The sequence below is a fragment of the Emys orbicularis genome, chromosome 2 (assembly GCF_028017835.1).
Source record: "Emys orbicularis isolate rEmyOrb1 chromosome 2, rEmyOrb1.hap1, whole genome shotgun sequence".
Classification (NCBI taxonomy): domain Eukaryota; kingdom Metazoa; phylum Chordata; order Testudines; family Emydidae; genus Emys; species Emys orbicularis.
The window spans coordinates 22,374,151-22,395,584 of record NC_088684.1 but is presented as its reverse complement, the minus strand read 5'-3'; the positions used below and the strand labels follow the sequence as shown (position 1 = coordinate 22,395,584).

The following is a 21,434-nucleotide window of genomic DNA, read 5'->3' as shown; positions in this document are numbered from 1 at the left end:
TTATATACTATATAAGGGGGTGATAGGATATGACACATCAAAAAATGATGGCCTTGATTACAAGATTTGAAGAATTGCTTTGGAAGGATCATAGAATCATAGAATATCAGGGTTGGAAGGGACCTCAGGAGGTCATCTAGTCCAACCCCCTGCTCAAAGCAGGACCAATTCCCAACTAAATCATCCCAGCCAGGGCTTTGTCAAGCCGGGCCTTAAAAACCTCCAAGGAAGGAGACTCCACCACCTCCCTAGGTAACGCGTTCCAGTGCTTCACCACCCTCCTAGTGAAATAGTGTTTCCTAATATCCAACCTAGACCTCCCCCACTGCAACTTGAGACCATTGCTCCTTGTTCTGTCATCTGCCACCATTGAGAACAGCCGAGTTCCATCCTCATTGGAACCCCCTTTCAGGTAGTTGTAGGCTGCTATCAAATCCCCCCTCATTCTTCTCTTCTGGAGACTAAACAATCCCAGTTCCCTCAGCCTCTCCTCATAAGTCATGCGCTCCAGACCCCTAATCATTTTTGTTGCCCTCCGCTGGACTCTTTCCAATTTTTCCACATCCTTGGAATGTAGTGTGGGGCCCAAAACTGGACACAGTACTCCAGATGAGGCCTCACCAATGTCGAATAATTTATTGTAGGGACAAGGCAAGAAAGCAAGCCAATAAGGTGCTGAGTTTCTTTCTACTGTTATGGCTTTCATTTTCTTGCTAATATTATCATTGACCAAATATTATTATTCATGTAAGATAATAGTCAGACACATTAAATTGAACAAGTAATCAGGTGTTCACTTTCTTTCAGCAGGTATTACTTTCATGTTCTGATTGCTCGTGACATTTCAAACAGCAATCTCTTAAATATATTTTAGTAGTAATATAGTGCAGCTAAAGCAAAAATTAAATAGCCCTATACTTTTATTTTCAAGAAGTTCAAAATAAGAGTAAAGGGCTATTTAAACAATTTGCAACCTGCTTGAGAAAAGTACTACTGAATAGCAAGTTGGTATCAGTCTCAATAACAGTATCTATAAAATTCTAAAGGACTGACAAAACCTTACATCTAAACCAGATGCAATGCAGCAGTTAAGAGTTTTATTTCAATTGACTTCCATATTTACACTGATCCCGTGGCTCACTCTGTGTGACAATGCACAACGGAATGCTCACCAACATCAGTGGGTTTGCATAGAGATGACAGGAGAATGTTCTGGTTTTATGCATTAACTACACGTTTAGTTATCAGTCATTATTTGTTCAGTGACCTATTGTCAGACAGACAGATAGATGAATGGCCTTTAGGCCATGATTATTTCTGCCCTTCTTCCTTTCTCTCCCATTTCAGTCTTTGTGAGCCTCTTGTTTTTTCCCCTCTGCAATTACCAGCCCAGTGGGACTTCACTTCCACCCCCAGCCATTCCATGCATTACAATGGTCCGTGATTAAATAGTTAATGTTGACACTCCAATCAGAGATACCAATGAGATACCAATCAGTTGGTTTTAAAGTTGACACTCCAATCAGATTAATAGGATACTGGAAATTTCCCATTGCTGAGTCATTGTTTTAAGCTATCTGCAGACTCAGGCAGACAACATTTTGATTACAAATCTTTCACATTTGGAAAGTTAGGCTTTGTCTACACTGCACTTTCATCAGTAAAACTTTTGTCGTTCAAGGGTGTGAAAAAAACACCCCCCTGAACAACAAAAGTTGATGAAAGTGCTGGTGTGAACAGCGCTTTGTCAGAGCTCTCCCCTGACAAAGCTACCGTCTCTCATTGGGGGTGGAATTTTTTTGTCGGTGGAAGAACTCTCTCCTGCTGACATAGTGACTACACTACACACCTTTTAGTGGCACAGCTGTGTCGCTAAAAGGTGCATAGTGCAGGCATAGCTTTATTTTGGCAGCCATGAGGCTACCAAACTTTTTTTTTTTTTTTTAAAGACAGCTTATGTTCTGGAGACTCTGAATACGTAACGCAGGCCACATGAATACATCACACAGGCCATACGGTTGACACTCCTAATTTATACCAAATGTACACTGGAGGACCTGTACACTCTTCACAAGTACAACTCAATTCAAATAATGGAGTCCAATTCAGAGTCCTGTGGTAGTGGTCAGCCAGGGGGCAGCGACAGGAGGCACCTGAACAGAGAGGGAGCTGAGACTTAACCTGAGGCATTGGAGGGAGGGGCTCAGGACTCAGTTCTGCAGCACTACTGGGGAGTGGAGGCAGCAGGGGTGTAGGCTGGAGCCCAGGAGCATTTTGGGGGAGGGGTGGCTAGAGGGTCCGGGCCCGGGAGTTAGATGTGGAGCAATTTGTGGGTCAGGCTCAGGGAGGCATGACAGAGACTGAGGACAGCCTCAGGGCTGACGCTGTTTGGGGCAGGGGACCAGGGAGCGTAGCCGTGCGGGGGCTGGGCAGGAAGGGGTCGCAGCGGTGAGGTGGGGCCGTAGGCTGGTGCACAGGGGGCAGACTGGGGCACTAGCCTGGGGCGTGGGAGCGCCGCGCTGGAATCTGGGCTCGGCTCTAATCTCCGCGCCTCAGCGGCGCTGTGTACCGGCCCCGCGCAGCCGGGCGGGGGCCAGACTGCGGCGCCCAGGCACCCCGCGGTAGCTGAGGGGGAGAGCTGCGGGGAAGAGGGTAGCGCAGGCGCCTGAGCGCTTACAGACAGGGGGCAAGGGAGGGGACTCAGCGGAAACGCCCTCCCTGACTGCGTCATGCCCTGAGAGCGCATCAGCAGCCCCTCCCCCTTAAAGGGCCAGGCCCACCTTTCCCACTGTGCACGAGCCCCGTGAGCCAGCCGGGCGCCCGTGGAACTATCGGAGCGTTCAAGCCTAGGTGCAGGAAGTGACGTAGGGCCGGGGTGGCGCTTCCGGGGGCGTAACGCGGAAGTGGTTTGGGGTGGGGGGAGCGAGGTGTCGGTAGAGGCTGCGCGGCGGGAGGGAGGAGCCCGTGCTGGAGCGCCCCCCTGCGTTGGGGCTGTGAGGAGCGGGTGGCCGTAGCCTGTCCCGGCCCCTCGCCATGAACATAGACGTGGAGTTCCACATCCGCCATAACTACCCCTGGGCCCGCCTGCCTGCCAGCGTCCGACAGGTACCGGCATGGCGGGGGAGGGGCAGCCGGGCCAGTACCAACCCCCTCCCGCCAGCGCCCCACCGGGCCGGGGGAGGGGCGGCTGGGTGGGTACCAACCCCCCTCTTGCCAGCATCTGACCGGTACCGGGGTGGGTAGGGCAGCCGGGCCGGTTCCAGCTCCCCTCCCGCCAGCGTTAGACAAGTACTGGTACCATCCCCCTCCCGCCAGCGTCTGACCGACGCCGGGCTGGGGGGAGGGGTAGCTGTACCAAAGCCCCTCCCCCAGCAACAGCCCATGACTGGACACCAGCCTCCCTGTGCCCACAGAGTTGGACAGGTGCCATGGACAGCGCGGATCGCTCCCCTGCCAGTGCTACACAGCGACTGGCACGGCGGGGAGAGGCGGGGATCGTCAGCCACCCGCTGGGCTGCCGGTGTCAGCTAGAGCCTAGTGACAGGAGAGGTGAAAGCATCGTCCTCCCTCCCAGTGCCAGGCGGGGCTTCTGGGGCAACACCATTGCCTTCTCTCGGGTCTCAGCTGCCCCTTCCAGTGGCTCTGCCGTTCCCATTATCAGGCCCTCTCGCTACACCTGCAACTGGGGGGCGTACCTACCTCCGTGCTCCACCTATCTTCATCTTCCCCATGAAGGGGACTCCTTGTGCCCCAATCACCTTCTTTTGCTCCTTCATCTCTCGTATTGGTATCTATCCTTTGTCGCCTGTGCCATCTTACAGAATCAACACATCCTCTCTTCTTCATCACCTTCAGGTCCTTGGCAAAGGGTAATTGGGCCCCCCACCCTTCTGGGACTATGGATCTCATCTGCCTCCTGTCTTGACATTGGGGAGTTGGGATTTATCGGATAGACTCCAGAGCATCATGGGGAAAAAATGGTGCTATTTAAGCATGTGGCCTCAGTGCTGTAAGTGTGTGCTTCTAAAACATCTCAGTTTTCAGTAAGTGAACTGAGAGAGAGAGAGAGAGAGATTGTCCTGTCTCCGTCCCTCCCTGTGTGGTGCTTGATCACTAGGTGCTCCTGGAAAGCACAGGTGATTCTGACGCCTGTTAGGTTGAGATGAAACAGTCATAACATGGAAGTGTGGTTCATAGTGAAGCTTTAAATGACTAGGGATTATTTTCTGGGGAAGTTCAGATCCAGGGGAGGACTCCCTAGTCAACACTGTACTGTGTACAATAAACCAGGAGAGGTTTCAAGAATTAAGGATTATGCTGCTCTAGTTTTCAGCAATAAGGGAAATGTCACAATAAGCGTTAATGAAAATGGAAACCCCATGAAATTTTGATGAGTGCCACGTTTAATGGGCTTCTGACAGCCCAAATGATACATTGTTTAAAGTCAAGAAGGAAAGTCTCTTTTCATCTTAGGAGTCTTATGCTACTTCAAAGCAGAAACTGAAAAATAATTCCTTCTCTTACACAGGAGAAAGGGAGAAAAGGTGTTGGAAGAAAGATGAACATTGACTGTAAATCCTGGTATATGAATTATTGAGCTCCTTAGTGAGACTTCAAGAGCTAATTTGTAGCAGGAACATAAGTGACTTTATTTCTCTTTACCTGTAAACCTGAAAATGCACTGCTAATGCTTATGTAAATCAGCCTAAAATAGTTTCAAGTTAATTTAAGTCTTGCTACTAGATAAAACATCAGTTAAACGTAACTTCTGCAATACTTTCGGAAGAACACTTAAAAAAAAAAAAAAAAAAAGGAAGTTTGAGTAAAAGTATCTTTTCCTCTTAGTGAGAGTGGCAGTAGTTACACATTCTCTTCTATCTGGACATCTAACAGTATGTGGAAACTGTCTGCAACATAATCCATTTCTTTTCAAGCAGCTGATGCTTTGAAGCTCAGTGTGAATTTACTTGCTTTAAGGTTGGATCTGTGCACACTGTGCAATTATGTTACATTTTATCTAAGGATTTCAAAGCGTTATATAAGACTTAAAAACAAGGAGGATTCCGGTGGCACCAAAGTGGGCTTTTTACCCATGAAAGCTTATGCCCAAATAAATCTGTTAGTCTTTAAAGTGCCACCGGACTCCTCATTGCTTTTGTGGATACAGACTAATATGGCTACCCCTCTGATATAAGGCTTAAGACTCTAAGTGCCACTGCAAGGTATTACCTGCTAATGAAATTTTACTGCTGCACAGCTAAACTGTAGAAGAAAAATAATTGAAGGGTCTCCAGGGCAAACACGTTTTATGCTTGGCCTCAAGTAGTTGAAACATGTTTTTGAAATGACAGTTTATACCGTACTATATCCTCTCTTGAAATGGTTACTTACTGTTGGACTTCACAAAATATTCAGTGAATGAATATTTGAAAGTGAAATTGATTTGAAATTAACAACACCAGATAAAATTTCTGGTGCCAAACATATTGAGACGCGTGTGATATTAGTACCAGGTATATTCTGTTCATGCATTAAAATTGTTTGATTAGCTCCGTCAGTTCTTGATAATAGCCTTTGAAGACTAGTAAATATACTGTCCCGCAGAAGTAGTGACTGGCCATTATTCTTTCCCTTGAGCTTCAAGTTGTTATACTTAAGGCTATTCCTCAGATTGTTCAGTTCTGTTAAGGATTATGTAGTTCAGTCTTCAGCAAGACCAGTTATACAACTATAGTGCATGAAGAATTAACTCTTATTCTTACAGAAAATGGGCTTGAACTGAATAAATTTCCTAAAATGTAATGTCTGTTCACCTTCTGTAACAGTAGTAAAAGCCTCAAATAATTTTTACCTGTTTTATTTTTTCTTTTATAAAACTTTTTCTTCTAGTAAAATTATAGATGAAAGTATCTGAAAATATGCTCACTACAATGTTTTCGTATTGTGCAGTATTCAGAAGGCAACAATACATCAGTTTAAACTTGGGTCACTTTTGGAAAATTATGTTCAATCATAAGGGCTAGAAACTTGGGTCCTGTTTTTTTGCAACTGTGTGTGTATGTACATACGCCGGTTGCCCATGCAGTGTCCCATTAAAGTCTTTGGTGTGCCAGACTTATAGATTGGATTGCAAGATTGGGACCTTCCTTCCTTCATTAAACAAATTAAGCCTTAATTTTTTTTTATTAATTGGTGCTTTTGTCCTCCAGGCTTGTTAGGAAAAGTTTCTTGTTCACTAATGGCTAGTTGATTTCCCCTCCCACCCCCCATGCCCAGACTAGAGTCCGTATGAGATTTACTTCTGACATCAGGAGTTATTCAAGGAGCTCTATAATGCAGTCTGTAGCTCTTCTCCTTATTAAGTGCTTGCTTCTGTTCAGAGTTGCACTGGTTTAACTTAAGATGTGATTTTAAAATTTTTTCTTTAAAATCCAGTTTGCAGAGGGTTTTGGGGACGCTTATTTTGATTTCACTTAAACCCGTTTCTAATAGCAGATTTAGGCTAAATCAAAACAAGCCACTGTGATAGGGCCACTCACCTTATGTGAGCGCCTCCTATCGGGTGTGCATGTGCCTGCTCTCGCTCAGCTCTTGCGGTGTTCTCTGTCGGCAGCATCACTTTTCAGGTGGGTTTTCAGTGGTTCAACCCTCTGGCAGAGTCTCATACAGTCCATGTGTGAAATAAAATAGACTTCTTGTGACATAAACAGTCCAGTGGGGCCTATCACAGTACCCTTGTTCGTCTTCTGCAGTCCTCCCTGGGCTAAAACGTTCATCAGTCCAAAAAGGCCTATCCCAGTACCCTGGCTGGTGTCCACAGCCACTCCAGGGCTAGATCTCAAATAGTTCCTTCTCTGGGATGGAGCAGTGCCCCCAGGCTTCCTCCCTGGAGACTCTTCATTCTGTAGCGAGCCTCAACCGACCCTAGCTCTCCAGCTGAGTTGCTTTTTCAGTTCAGTTCATCCCCCGTCTGGGGTATCAAAGTTCAATACATACTGATCCCTTTGGCGTCTTCAGCCCCTTCCCAGGGTGTATGTAAACTCCCTTCTCAAGACACTTAGTCACTTCCCCTCTGGCTGGTGCTGGGGGACCTGGGCCCACCCACTACACGAGGTCCCAACCCAGGGACCCTGCAAATAGCAGCCACCCACTGCATCCCTTTAACCTGTTGCTGCTACTGTTCCCTGGGCCACTTCCCCATGGTCCCAGCATGTTCAGCTTCACCCTTACCTTGGGCTGAAGTCTTGCTTGAGTCCCAGCAGCCAGCCAGGAGCATCTTCCTTGCTCCCCCAGTCCGGCAACTGCTCTGTCCAGGTACTGGAACTGCTGCACCGAGCCGGGAGCACCATCCATGCTCTTCTGGCTCCAGCCAGCAACTGAATCTACTTAGGCCCGGCAGCTCCTTTCATATGAGGCTGCTAGGCTCTGGTTCCTTCCCTGCAGCCTCTCTATTCTAATTGACTGCTTCCCATGCAGTCCTTCTCTCAGCCTCTTGGAGGACTCACCTCTTCTGCTCTTTTTCTGGGGCAGGGTGTGGTAGGACTGTGAGGCCTCCAGCAGCGGGCCTTTGGGTTTAGTATACCTTGTCACAACCATTCTTAAATTCTAGTGTCTACTGGACTTTGGTATGGTTTAACTAAGGGCTTGTCTAAACACACAAATTTTGCACCAGTTTAACTAAAGTGATGTTGAGCCAGCTGAATTAAACTGGTGCAATTTTGGCCATGTCTTTACTAAGGAAAAAAGACATTGGCTAATTTGTTAAAATCCTAATGTAGACAAGGCAAGCTGTAGTTTTAACATGTATTAGTTGGTCAAAGTGAAGCCTCAGGAGGAGCCAAGGGTATACTTTAACCAGCTAGCACATGTTAAAACTACAGCCTGGTCTACACTAGGCTTTTTACATATTAGCAAACATATGTGAAAAACACACCTCTTTTCTGAGTGTAAACCTTTGTGGACATTCTTACATTCAGGTTTAAACCAGGCTTACAAACTACATCTATAGCCAAAGTTGCATTAGTTTAACTAAATCAGTTTTACATCACACTTTAGTAAACCCTATGCAACTTTGTATAGATATGGCCTAAGAAGTTAATCCTGCAAGGTTCTGACCTTCCTTCACTCAAGCGCTTAGCACTTTATGAGATGCTTGACACTTTGCATGATTGGGTCCTAATGAGTATATGTGGCCCATACAGACTTGTTTTCAGGATTTGATTCTTTCTTTTGGTCAGTATAGTGGTGCAAGAACACTTAAGCTTGTTTGCACTTAAAACTTATATTGGCATATAGCTATTTCGGTCAGAGGTAAAACCACATCCCTGACTGACTTAGCTATGCCAGCAAAACTCCAAGTGTAGATGCAGCTATGCTGACAGAAGAGGGCTTCTGGTGGCATAGATAATTTTGTTTGGGGAGGTAGTGTTCTTACACCAACAGAAAGTTTTTCTGCCAGTGTATGCTGGTTTGTAGTGGGGGCTATGCCAGCATAGGTTCTGTAGTGTAGACATAGCCTTAGAAAAGTACGGTTCAAAGGTACCCTGCATTAATTCAGTTAGATGGATAATCTTGACCTCCTATTACTACAATGACAGATGAGGAGAATTCAGTAGATGTAGTAGAATATACCTGTCTGTAGTACAAGTTACACTGATTTAATTAAAGGACTATACAATTTGACTACAATAACATTTATATTTTGTTTCATAGGGTCTTGGAAACTCTCAGAGGGAGTATGAAAAGCAGGTTGTACTCTATAGTATCCGCAATCAGCTACGATACCGAAATAACTTAGGTGAGTGTGGAAGCCTGATAACTTCAATTTGATAACTGACTCTACTTCTAAAGCCTTCATTTGAGTGTACTGTCATCTTTAATAGCTTACAAAAGTATGTCACTGAAATTACTACAGACCTGTCAGAACATCTCAATCCTCCAAATTTCCACCAAAAAAGACCCCAGCAAAACACCAAATTTCCACCAAAAAACACCCTTTTAATGCTAGAACCCCAAAAGTAAATTAACTTTGAAATCCACTTAATTGCAGTGGCTTCTTTGTGGAATGCACCCTTCAGACTCTGCAGGTTTCCAAGTGAAGCTTACTGATAGCCGACTTAGTCTCCTGTGTGCCATCTGAGCCCTTCAAACAAGGTTAGGGCTTGTTAATGGAGGACTTAACTAATTTACAGCCATGATGTCAAAGGAAGTGTCCCTCTCGAAGGAGCCCAGACAGGTACAAAGAAGGAGGCCTGGGGTCCAAGCTGTTTGACATAGAATTCTCATTGGATTCACACCGGTTGTACTCACTTTCTCTTCTGCAGTGGACAGAGCTCTCACTGCTTGAAAAGGAGGTTTGCTGGTAACTCCAGGCGTTCTAAATCATGAACATGAGTGTATATTTCATTCTCCTTTTTTGTCTGTTTATGCGAGAATGGCATGTCTCATTTAGAAATGAGGCACATAATAAACCAAACAATAAGATTATTCTATCATTGCTGAAAATGTAGGATTGCTCCGTACAATATATTCTTCAGTGCTATGTTCTAGTTAGCTTTAAATTACTCTCATTGGGTTTTCACTATTTCCTTGGGAAATTATTCAGTAGCTTAATAGCTAATCTTATCACGAGTAATCTTTCTGATTTCCAACCTGATCCTGAGAGACTCTGAGCACCTGTATCTCCTATAGAAGTTAATAGCAGATGTTGGTGTTCAACATCTTTGGATCAGCTCCCCCTTTTATTTCTTAAGTCAATTTCATACCATTTTACTACTAACCTTTTTTGTGTGTTGCCATGCAGTTTAAATGTAAAAATATAATCTCTGCACCATTTTGAGAGAACAGTGTAACAGAATATTAGCCTGACCTTTCTCCCTCCCTCCCCCCTCCTCCCCCCCAGTTAAGCATGTCAAGAAAGAAGAACGAAAATACTATGAGGAACTGTTAAAATACAGTAGAGATCATCTCATGCTCTACCCTTACCATTTGTCTGACATCATGGTAAAAGGCCTGAGGATAACACCATTTTCGTATTACACAGGAATAATGGAGGTGAGTTTGGGAACAGAATTAAAACAAAACATGTCATGCTCTGTACTTCTAGAAATGCTTTTTGTAGCATTGTAATGTCTGCCAGCCAGTCAAATGACTGTTATTGTTTGCTCTTGGAGAGACTGCTGCTGCTAATGAGCAGCATGAAGGAAAGCTTCTTCAGAATTGTGCTGATAATCACAACTCAGCCTACCCCCAAATGCCTCTCTGCAGAGCTAGGGATTGGCAACAGCAGTTGGATGGGAAATGGTTTTCCAGTCCTGAATCAATTGAAAACTCCGAATTTTTTGCAAACCGAAAATCCCAAAAATTTCAGATTGAATCAAAACATTTTATTTCAATTATGACCTTTTAAACTTTTTTTTACTACAAATTAACTTGCATTTCAAAACAAAGTCATGCTGACCTGAAAAAAAAATGGAACTTTTTCATTCTGAAAATGTCAAAACAGTCCATTTTGACAACTTTGAAACATCTAAAAAAATTGTTCAGAATGAGGAAATTTGTCATAACTGACTCTCTCTTACAGTTTTGGTGAATTGGCATTTTTCATCAAAAAGTGCCCAACCAGCTCTGCTGGTAACCTTCTGTCATTTCTCTGTCATACAGTACACATAATATTTTGTCATTTGAGTAAAAGATGCACACAGTTTAATATAGAGTAAATTGATAATTGTTACTGTGATTACTATTAGCTACTTTCATTAGTGCCTTTTTCTTCCCCTGTTTGGATGAACATCTCCAGTTTTACTACAGACTTTAATGGAAATAGACTTAGACCCTTAGTAATTTGCCTGTCAGGCTTTCTGGGGTTTTTATAATATAAGGGATCTGATCATCGTTAATAGTAAGCATATAATTTTTGGTACAGTTCTCGCATCACTTTTACAGTAAGCCAGATCTCTCAAAAGTGTTAACTGATTTTAGCAGGCTAGATTTTCTTTGTCAAATTCTTATCTTCAATTTGAGGGGTAGATTTTTATATAGAAAATGTACACGTTATTTTAGGTTTTAAATGCTCATGGATATTAAAAAAACACCCCTTTCTCAAATAGTGGACTACATTGGTCCAAAAATCTGTTTCTTGCTACAAATTAAGCTTTTTTTTCTTTTCTGTGTGTTGCTTTTTAAAGGATATAATGAACAGTGAAAAAAGCTACGATTCATTGCCTAACTTTACTGCTGCTGACTGTAAGTATTATCTGGCTGCATTCTTCTGTTTAGTGAGGTAGATAAATGCAGCTTCTGAAAACAGTTTGAAGGCTTCAGTTGCATCACAGCTTCTTTTTAAAGGTGTAGAACCTGTAAGTAGTAGTTTTGAAGTAGGGGTGTGTCTTCATGCAGAGTTATCCTGTGCAGTGTCCTCATTGGTACTGCATTCTTGTATTAATAGGACTTCTGGGGACATAATCCATGGTTCTTTGTGCTGCAGTAATCTGGGCTGCTCTGTGATTTTTCCCAGTGAATTGTGGGAGAACTTGTCTGTCCTTCTTCTGGGCACATGGTGTGTGAGAATTGTAGGAAGGCACTGCAGGAGTATCAGCACCCAAGTTAGCTTGTATCCTCATCATAGGCGCCGACTTCCCCTCTGCCTGGTGGGTGCTTGACCTCCCAGGCCCTGCCCTTCACCGCCTCTTCCAGCCCCTGCACCATCCTCGCTCCACCCCCATTCCACCCCTTCCCCAAAGTCCCCGTCTCACCCCGCCTTTTCCCACCCCAGCCATGCCCCCTTCCTGCTCCAATTCCACCACCTTCCCCCAAATCCCCACCCCTGACCTGCCTCTTCTCCACCTCCTCCCTGAGCGCGTCCTCTCCCCCTCCCTCCCGGAAAGTCCTAAGTGCCACCAAACAGCTGTTAGTTGGGGGGGCGGGAAGTGCTGGGAGGGAGGGGGAGGAGTGGGGACATGGCGCGCTTGGGGTGAGGGGAGAAGGAGGCGAGGAGGGGGGAGCTTGGCTGCCGGTGGGTGTGGAGCACCCACTAATTTTTCCCTGTGCACCCATGGAGTCGGTGCCTATGATCCTCACTGTAAAGTCAGCCCAAGTGAAAGCGGAGCCCAAGCTCTAACCCATACCCCTAGTCTTGCCAGCTAGCCTGGGTTGAAAGCACTAAACTCAGGTGAGAGGTTTTGTGTGTGGATGGGAGAGGGGCTAAGGGCAATACCCGAGTAAGCATCACACTTAACTCTGCAGTGAACACATACCCTAAGGATCACATTATTAGGGAAGGGGAGTGAAATGAAGGGTGATCCTTGGCCCCTTTGGCAGACTAAGGAAAACCCTGGTGAACAAGACAATTGACGTGTTTTGGGTGCTAAAATCTAACTTGAGAAATTTCCCTACTAGCTTTCATTGTCTTCTTCCCTGTTGTACCTCTATACGTTTCCACTGTGGGTGGGTAGAGAGGGGAGAGTTCACAATTCGATAACACAGTAATAATGGGTGACTTCAACTATCTCATTAACTGCACATGTGTCACAAAGGGAGATAGTTGAGAGAAGCAGTTTTTCAGCACCACTGAATTGCTTGGAGTTAAAAAACAGAAGCGACTCCTGATTTAGTCTCAAACCAACAACTGTGTATTACTTGAGAAACAATTGTAGTTCAGCCACTAAGTGACTAATATGTGATAAAGTTAAACTTCTTCATTGGAGTTTTGTAACAAAAGCTAGCGCTGAGACGCTAAACTTTAGAAAGAGGGATTTAAGAAAAGTGAGAGACCATGGAGGTTACTTAAACATTGTATTTGAGGCCCAAAAGGTGTATAGTATGCACATACCTAAATAAAAAGGAAGCCGGAAGGCAAGAAAAATACCAAATATGGTTAAATTGTAAGGTACAAGAAACTATTTGGGTCCATTGGGTATCCATTTAAAAAAAGCCAAACTGGAAATCCAGCCCTAGCAAAGCCAGTAAATGAGAATATAATTATGGCAGGTAAAATATAAGATGGCAATTTTGAGGCCTGAGGGAATTTCAAAATCAAATCCAGCCTATATATGCACTTTAGATAAACGAGGGGAGAATGGAGAGGCACACTTGTATGCAGCAAGAGCAGAACATTGACTGGGGTACACCATGTAGCTGCTGAAATTAAAATATATTTCAAGAAACATATTTCAAGAAGCATAACATGTTTGAAAAAGCAAAATTTTTCAGGAAGTAAATTCTAAGTCACTACCTTCTTGGAATTATTTTTAATTTTTCTGTGTTAAATTTTTGTCGTCCTCTGACTAGACTTGTTTGTAACTGGGACAGGGGAACCCACACTTGAGTTAGGGCACTTTTTTGTGGTTGTGACACAGTTGGGGAGAACCCTGTCCTGTGTGCGGGGAATGTGCCTGCCTTGTTTAGGGGAAAAAGGGGAGGGGGGGGAACATACATCTCTTACCTCTACGTGCCTCCCAGCCCGAGTCCATACGCTTGCCCTTAGGAGGGCAGTACGGCCTAGTGGCTGGAGTCCATAAATTTGCCCTTGTCACTGGGCAGTAAGGCTCAGGGGTCAGTGTCCATCAATCCTCCCCTTTTCACAGGGCAGTAAGGCCCAGTGGCCCAAGTCAATAACTTTGCCCTTTTTTGCAGAGCAGTAAGGTCTAATGGCCAGAGTCAGGAAATCTGCCCCTTCTTGCAGGGCAGTAAGGCCTAGTGGCCCAAGTCAATAATCTAGTCCCTCCTTGCAGAGCAGTAAGGCTCAATGGCCAGTCAGGAAATCTGCCCCTTCTCGCAGGGCACTAAGGCCTAGTGGCCAATCTTGGATACAGGGGGAGGGTTTCATCTCCCCCAGCAGGGGTGTCCAGGCCCTCCCTCTACACCAGACTCCCACCCAGCACCCTGGTAGTGGCCATAGTGCGGGCCACTGAGTCAGTGGGGAAAGGCTTCTACCGAAACACGCTGACTCAAGGCTTCAGCTCACTCACTGGTCTGCTGTTGGATTTCCCTGGGCAGCTTCCTGCCATTGTCCCTGCTGCTGTGGTCTGGGCTTCCCTATTACCTCTAGGTTCTCTGGTCTGCCCTTGCGCCCAACCCTGCAAGGCCTCCGGGGTTGCCTTGGCGTCCGCCTGGGCTGTGGCATCTCCAGCTCCTAAGGTCACAGGCGTCCGCTGAGCCTTGGCTGGAGCAGGCAGCATACATCCTTTCTCCATAGCAGTCAGCCCCAACTGAGCCGAGCTGCTCCGTTTCATACTGGTACACCTGGAGTATGCCCAGTAGGGTGAAGGAGGTGTGGCTTCCTCAGCCCACAATGGTAGGATTAACCCCTTTCCATCCAGTGTGGGGCGAGTGTGCCCCATCATAGTGGTCTTGTTAGACTTACTGGAAAATGTGGGTGGAGGAAATAGGATAAAGTCTTCCTGATTTCTGAGGGACAGATGACTGAAAATTATTCCTAACTGAACAGATAAATATGTAGTGGACATTTGGCTATGTAAGGATCTGCAGGAGGTAACAACTACAGCAATTTTCAGCAAAGGCTGACACCAAACTTTTTTGTAAGTAACTATTCAGAAGAGACCCAGTATTGTAACCTTACTCATGGAAGTGATCACACTGAATTCATTGGTATGGTTTATATGGGTAAAGATCACTGGATTACGACCTTGTTCAGTTAAAATGAACTGTTTTTCTTGGAGGCCACTGTGACCTTTTGGCTCTGCTTCTTAGTGTCCAGCCTTATTAAATGTCTAGCCTGTTTAAAAATCCAGCTAACTCAGTAGTGTCTGGTATTGGCATAGTTATTACTACCAGCTGACTGAAGGTAAGGCTGAGGTGATGAAGATGTTGGACAGATCTTGGTGACTCTTTCCCCTCTGTGCTGTGACTCTTGTGTCATAAAGAAAAAAAATTAGTTTATATTAGATTTTTCTTCTGACTATATTATAGTAAGATGACAGGGAATCATCATCAAGTGGGTGTGTTTCCAGTGGGGTCCCGCAGGGATTGGTTCTTGGTCCTATGCTATTTAACATATTTATCAATGACCTGGAAGAAAACACAAAATCATCACTGTTAAAGTTTGCAGATGACACAAAAACTGGGGGAGTGGTAAATAATGAAGAGGACAGGTCACTGTTTCAGAGCGATCTGGATAGGCATACTGGCTGCAAGTAAACATTATGCGTTTTAATATGACTAAATGTACACAAAGAAGGTAGGCTGTACTTGCAGGATGTACTCTATCCTGGGAAGCAGTGACTCTGAAGAAGATTTGGGGGTCATGGTGGATAATCATGAACATGAGCTCCCAAGGTGATACTATGGCCAAAAGAGCTAATGTGATCCTGGGATGCATAAACAGGGGAATCTTGCGTAGGAGTAGAGAGATAATTTTACCTGTGTATTTGGCACTGGTGTGACATACTGTGTGGATACAGTATTCCAGCAGCCCGCAATTAAAGAAGGATGTTGAAAAATTGGAGAGGGTTCAGAGAAGAACCACAAAAACGATTAAAGCATTAGGAAACATGCCTTATAGTGATAGATTCAAAGAGCTCAATCGATTTAGCTTAACTAAGAGAAAGTTAAGGTTGATTTACTGTCTATACGTATCTATATTGGGAACCAATATTTAATAATCATCTCTTCAGTATATCAGAAAAGAGTGTATATATAACATGATTCAGTGTCTGGAAGGTGAAGCTAGACAAATTCAGATTGGAATTAAGGTGTGAATTTTTGACAGTGGCCATTAATTAATCAAACAATTTACCAAGGATCTTGGTGGATTCTCCATCAGTGACATTTTTAAAATCTAAGTTGGGTGATTTTTTAAAAAGATCTGTTCTAGGAATTATCTTGGGGAAGTTCGATGGCCAGTGTTTTGTAGGAGGTGAGACTAGATGATCACAATGGTCCCTTCTGACCTTGGAATCTATGAATTTAGTCTGGGCAAAAGAAATGAATGGGGCCAAATTCTGCTCTTGGGCAGAGATGTGGCTACCATCGAAGTTAGCAGGATCTATTTTTGGTGCCGTTTCTTTAGAAAAAAGAAGGAAGTATTGAAAACATTCTTGAGATACTTTTAAAAATGAGAATAATATGTTCTCACATCTTCAATTAAAAATAGACTTTTTTCCTAAGGAAAATCAAACATTTACTTTTCAGGTCTACGGCTTCTTGGTATAGGAAGAAACCAGTACATTGATCTAATGAACCAGTGTAGGTCGTCAAAAGTAAGTTTTGTTTTTAATTTTCTTTCCATCTATTCTAAGTGTTGGTCCTGCCTCCCATGCCTGGCTCCATCTTGACAAAACTGTTCTAGATGGGGATAGAATGCCATATGCCTCTTTAGTAAAATTATGATTAATCAAACAATAATGCACTAACATATGTATGTTTCTTCAAAGCTATTAAAATATCTTTTGTTAATTGTGGTAAAAAGCAAAAAAAAAAAAAAAATTAGAAAAAAATTAAAATTTCTCCAGCTTTGTGTTATCTTATTACTACTTATACAGTGCTACATTTTGTCTAAGGCAGTGGTTCTCAAAGCTGGTCCTCCACTTCAGGGAAAGCCCCTAGCGGGCCGGAACGGTTTGTTTACCTGCCGTGTCCGCAGGTTCGGCCAATCATGGCTCCCACTGGCCGCGGTTCGCCGCTCCAGGACAGTGGGGGCTGTGGGAAGGGCGGCCAGCACATCCCTTGGCTCGCGCCGCTTCCCGCAGCCCCCATTGGCCTGGAGCGGTGAACCGTGGCCAGTGGAAGCTGCGATTGGCCGAAGCTGCGGATGCGGCATGTAAACCGGCCTGGCCCGCCAGGGGCTTTCCCTGAAGAAGCGGCGGACGGGCTTTGAGAACCACTGGTCTAAGGCCATCTCTAGACAAAGACAAGGGGCTAAATTCTCCTTTGACTAGTATAAATCTGAAGTAATTCGATTGGTGTTGGTGGAGTTATTCCATATTTATACTGGTATAATTGAGAGCAGAATTTGCTCTGGTGTATGCCTCCAAAAGCTAATAATCAGAGTAGTTAATGTAAATTCTATTTAGTTTATATACTACTCATGTTGTTTGAGGATGCAGTGGTTGGGTCTGATCATGCAGCCCTTTTTTTGTGTATGATCAGTTTCACTGACGACATCAAGATTAATCTCATTATTGATGTCTGCATGATCTGGCCCTTTTACAAGCTCAGTTTACAACAATAATTTCCTTTTTAAGAATGTAGTAAGTAATTCATAAGTGCTCTGTCTTCAGTTACAGCATTGCGCCTTTGGCCAAAGGATTGTGTATCCAAGTTAAAAGAGATTTAGTGTAGGCTGAGGGAAACAAAAAGGATAGGGGCCTGCTTTATAGAATGTGAGAAGAGTAATCTTAACCATATCAATACAACAGTACCCTCTAGCTGTTCTTTCATGAACTGAAGTTTATAGTAGCTCGTAGCATGATGCTCATCTGGAACACAGTGTAATCGTTGTCTGTCGATAGAAATAAACAGAATACGTGTTCTTATGATGCATTGCTTATTAATTTTGTAAAGTATTCTGCCTACAAAAACACTCCATTTGATATGTTGTATGCTATCCTGTATCTTTAGGCTCTGCTTTTTTGCTAATAAAATGCTAGTGTGCTTTTAATAGTTCAGGCCTGGACTTCATGCTAGCAGTCTTGAGTACACACACAAATGGATTGATTTCATTTTCCCATTTTTATTTGGTTTGGGGTGGAGAGAATGTATTTTTTTTTAAACAAGTCCATATCCCTGTGTGCTATATACATGTGCATTCAGTGACTTTAGGGGATTAGGAATAAAAATCAGCAGCTTTCCCATATCCCAAGGTATCCTGCAGTGTTTGTTTAATGCCTGAGTATGAAGTACTTCGAAAGTAAGCATTTACAAGTAGCTGTTTTTATGGTGTAAAGGAAACTGGTAACATCTCTATTTGTAATCAATAACATTTAACATGTACAATCTCAAATGGACTGTATCACTGCAGAAATTTTTCAGAAGGAAAACTACTCGTGATCTGCTACCAGTAAAGCCGGTGGAGATTGCCGTAGAGGCCTGGTGGGTGGTGCAGGCTGGCTACATCACAGAGGATGACATAAAGGTATTGTGTGTTTAACCAAATTTAGACACTGCTAATTACTGAGAAAATGGGGGAAGATTACAAATCTGTACTGTTTATCTCTTAATGTAGTAGAACAGGGATCGGCAACCTTTGGCACAAGGCCCGCCAGGGAAAGCCTGCTTGTTTACCTGCAGCATCCGCAGGATTGGCCGATTGCGGCTCCCACTGGCCGAAGTTCGCCGTCCCAGGCCAATGGTGGCTGGGGTAGGGTGGCCAGCACATCTCTCGGCCCGCGCCGCTTCCCGCAGCCCCCATTGGCCTGGAGTGGTGAACTGCGGCCAGTGGGAGCTGCGATCGGCTGAACCTGCAGACGCTGCAGGTAAACAAACCGGCCTGGGCCGCGTGCCAAAGGTTGCCGATCCCTGTAGTAGAATCTCTTATGGAAATAGTGGTAAGGATTTTTTTTATTGGTATACTTTCTCTTTTTTCCTGTGAATTCTGACTTCTGGGTTATATGGTATTAGGAAACTTATTTCAGCATGACTGCGAAATACATTTTTCCCTGAAGGAATGTCCATGAACTGTATGATGCATATATCTTAAGATACAAAAAGAAACAACTATATTATGCTGCTGGTCTCATTTAGATTGTCCGTTGTTCAAAGTAGAAATTGAGTGTTCGGATGGAATCTAGTACATTTCAGATACAGTTTATTTGTAGTCCAAAATCCCATAACTGTAAAATGATTTAAATAGAGGTGTTGCATTTAGATCTGAAACTTAACCTATTTTAGAACTGTTATAGTTAAATAAGTTGTATTGAAAATACACAACCCTACTTAAAAGTTGAGCACTGTATCATCAGTGAATTTTAAAAACTCTATTTTAATCTGAGGGTCCTGTGGCACCTTTAAGACTAACAGAAGTATTGGGAGCATAAGCTTTCGTGGGTAAGAACCTCACTTCTTCAGATGAAGAAGTGAGGTTCTTACCCACGAAAGCTTATGCTCCCAATACTTCTGTTAGTCTTAAAGGTGCCACAGGACCCTCTGTTGCTTTTTACAGATTCAGACTAACACGGCTACCCCTCTGATACTATTTTAATCTGAACTTCACTAGCTAAATCTTCAGCAAGCAGTAAACTAAATACAGCTTCCAGAGGTCTGCGTAATCTTGTGATGAGGTTACTTCTGCAGAGATAAGAGTAACAAACTAGACAACTATGGCAAGCTTAAATATGTGGTTCATATACTGACTTCCTTGTGTAAAGATGCCTTTATTAGTTTTCACTGTCTTAAAGCTGAAAACTTTTCATTCCGAATGACTGTATGTAAAATGCGTAGACAGATCTTACTAGAAATTAACATGTTTTCTTTTACATAGATTTGTACTACATCTGAGAAATCTGTTATTGATAAGATAATTGATTCAGGTCCTCAGCTTGCTGGATCACTAGACTACAATATAGTTCACAGTAAGTGTCTAACAAATGTGGCATTTCTGTCTACTGTAGAATTTATTGAGGAAAAATTTGAGGACCCAATTTTTCAGACTAGGAATAAAAGGAACATAGGAGGCTGAAGCATTTAGTACAGATAAGAGATGAAGGAAAATATTATGGAATAAAACAAAAGTGGAGGAAATCACCTATAAATAATGTTTTCTAAATAGTATAACACTGATTCTTAGCGGTATATATTTATTTTGGCAGCTGTTGCTCTATTTCTATTTGAAATGATACAATGACTTTATCACACAGACATCTTACAAAAAAAAAAGTCATACTTATGCAATTTCTAGACATCAAAGTTGTGTTGACCTAAATGAGAGAGACATTGTTTTACTTTACTATTGTTCATCAAATGTATACTATTTGGGGAGGGGAGAGCTTTTAAAATAGTAGTTGATTCTGTTCTGAAGAGCACTATTAGATAGCAAACATGGGATTCTTAAGAATATTATGGTCTGGTGAGGACAATCTCTTGTTGATTTCCCAAAGATCTACCACTCTATTGCTGAGAACCTGTGTGTGTATGGGTATGTCTACACTACGGGATTACTCCGATTCTACAGAATTCGATTTTTGGCAATAGATTGTATAAAGTCGAGTGCATGCAGCCACACTAAGCACATTAATTCGGCGGTGCGCGTCCATGTACCGAGGCTAGCGTTGACTTCCGGAGTGTTGCACTGTGGGTAGCTATCCCATAGCTATTCCATAGTTCCCGCAGTCTCTCCCGCCCATTGGAATTCTGGGTTGAGATCCCAATGCCTGATGGGGCAAAAAACATTGTCGCGGGTGGTTCTGGGTACATCCTCCCCCTCCCTCTGGGAAAGCAATGGCAGACAACCGTTTCACGCCTTTTTTCCTGGGTGAACCGTGCAATACCATCGAATTGCGCCTACAGTAACCCTAATTCGAACCGGCAATGTCGATTTCGGCGCTACTCCCCTTGTTGGGGAGGAGTACAGAAATCGATTTTAAGAGCCCTTTATGTCGAAGTAAATGGCTTCGTTGTGTGGACGGGTGCAGGGTTAATTCGATTTAACGCTGCTAAATTCGACCTAAACTCGTAGTGTAGACCAGGCCTATGTCTCCATTGTTCTTGTAGAAACAACAATATTTTGAGTCAAGTCATCATGCCAGCAGAGGGAGCCCAAGCTGACTAACAAACCCTCTTCCCTGAGCTGTCTGTACCTAAATCATTGGTGGCATTGATGCTGCTGATGGCAAACAAGATAGCAAATGAAGCAGATCTATGCTGTATATTCCCCATAAGAAGAGCAGGAAGAAATTAAGTGTTTGCTAAATGGAACAGGACAAAACCTGTAGAAAGAGTGAGGGAGATTAATTTCAAGCTTCTGAGTGGATGTAAGAACAGTAGAGGGTTTAAAAAAAACAAAAACTATGAAAATGCTTGACCGTGACCCTTCAAGGTATTTAGGGCTAAATGCTGCCTGTACCTGACGAAAGAAAAGGGTGCAAACTCAATGTACAAATAGCAGTGTGCCCAATGTGGGCGTGCAGAGGGATCCTGCCCTGTCTCATGGGTGGAAAAAGCAGATGTGGACCACTAATGGAATGGGCTTTTATGAGGAAAAGGGTTTGGTTGGCCTAAAATCTGTTATGTATATGCTGCCATACACAGCAAGTGAGAGCCTGCACCAGCAATGAACATGGCACCCGGAGAAAGCAGTAAAAAGCACGTCACTTTGGGTTATGTCAGCTTGCCATGTGTCCTCCTGGCCTATGACAACAGGCTGTCTTGCACTACATGTGCTTAACAGTCTGTCTGGGTATGTGTTGCTACCTACTCTGTGCAGGCTTGTCAGTGTGTAGTCCATTATATATTGTGTGTATCTCTATTTTTAGAAGGCAATG

General features: G+C 43.7%; 1 protein-coding gene across 1 annotated transcript in view; it reads left to right on the top strand.

Annotated features, from left to right (window-relative positions):
* Positions 1 to 2,925: 2,925 nt before the first annotated feature.
* FAM91A1 (family with sequence similarity 91 member A1) overlaps positions 2,926 to 21,434 on the top strand; it is a 55,081-nt gene continuing 36,572 nt past the window's right edge. Inside the window, exons 1-7 of the mRNA XM_065399200.1 lie at positions 2,926 to 3,105; positions 8,713 to 8,797; positions 9,902 to 10,053; positions 11,187 to 11,244; positions 16,150 to 16,217; positions 17,978 to 18,091; positions 19,436 to 19,526. Coding sequence (XP_065255272.1) covers positions 3,034 to 3,105; positions 8,713 to 8,797; positions 9,902 to 10,053; positions 11,187 to 11,244; positions 16,150 to 16,217; positions 17,978 to 18,091; positions 19,436 to 19,526 — 640 coding nt within the window. The 5' untranslated portion in view covers positions 2,926 to 3,033. The remainder of the gene's footprint in view (positions 3,106 to 8,712; positions 8,798 to 9,901; positions 10,054 to 11,186; positions 11,245 to 16,149; positions 16,218 to 17,977; positions 18,092 to 19,435; positions 19,527 to 21,434) is intronic.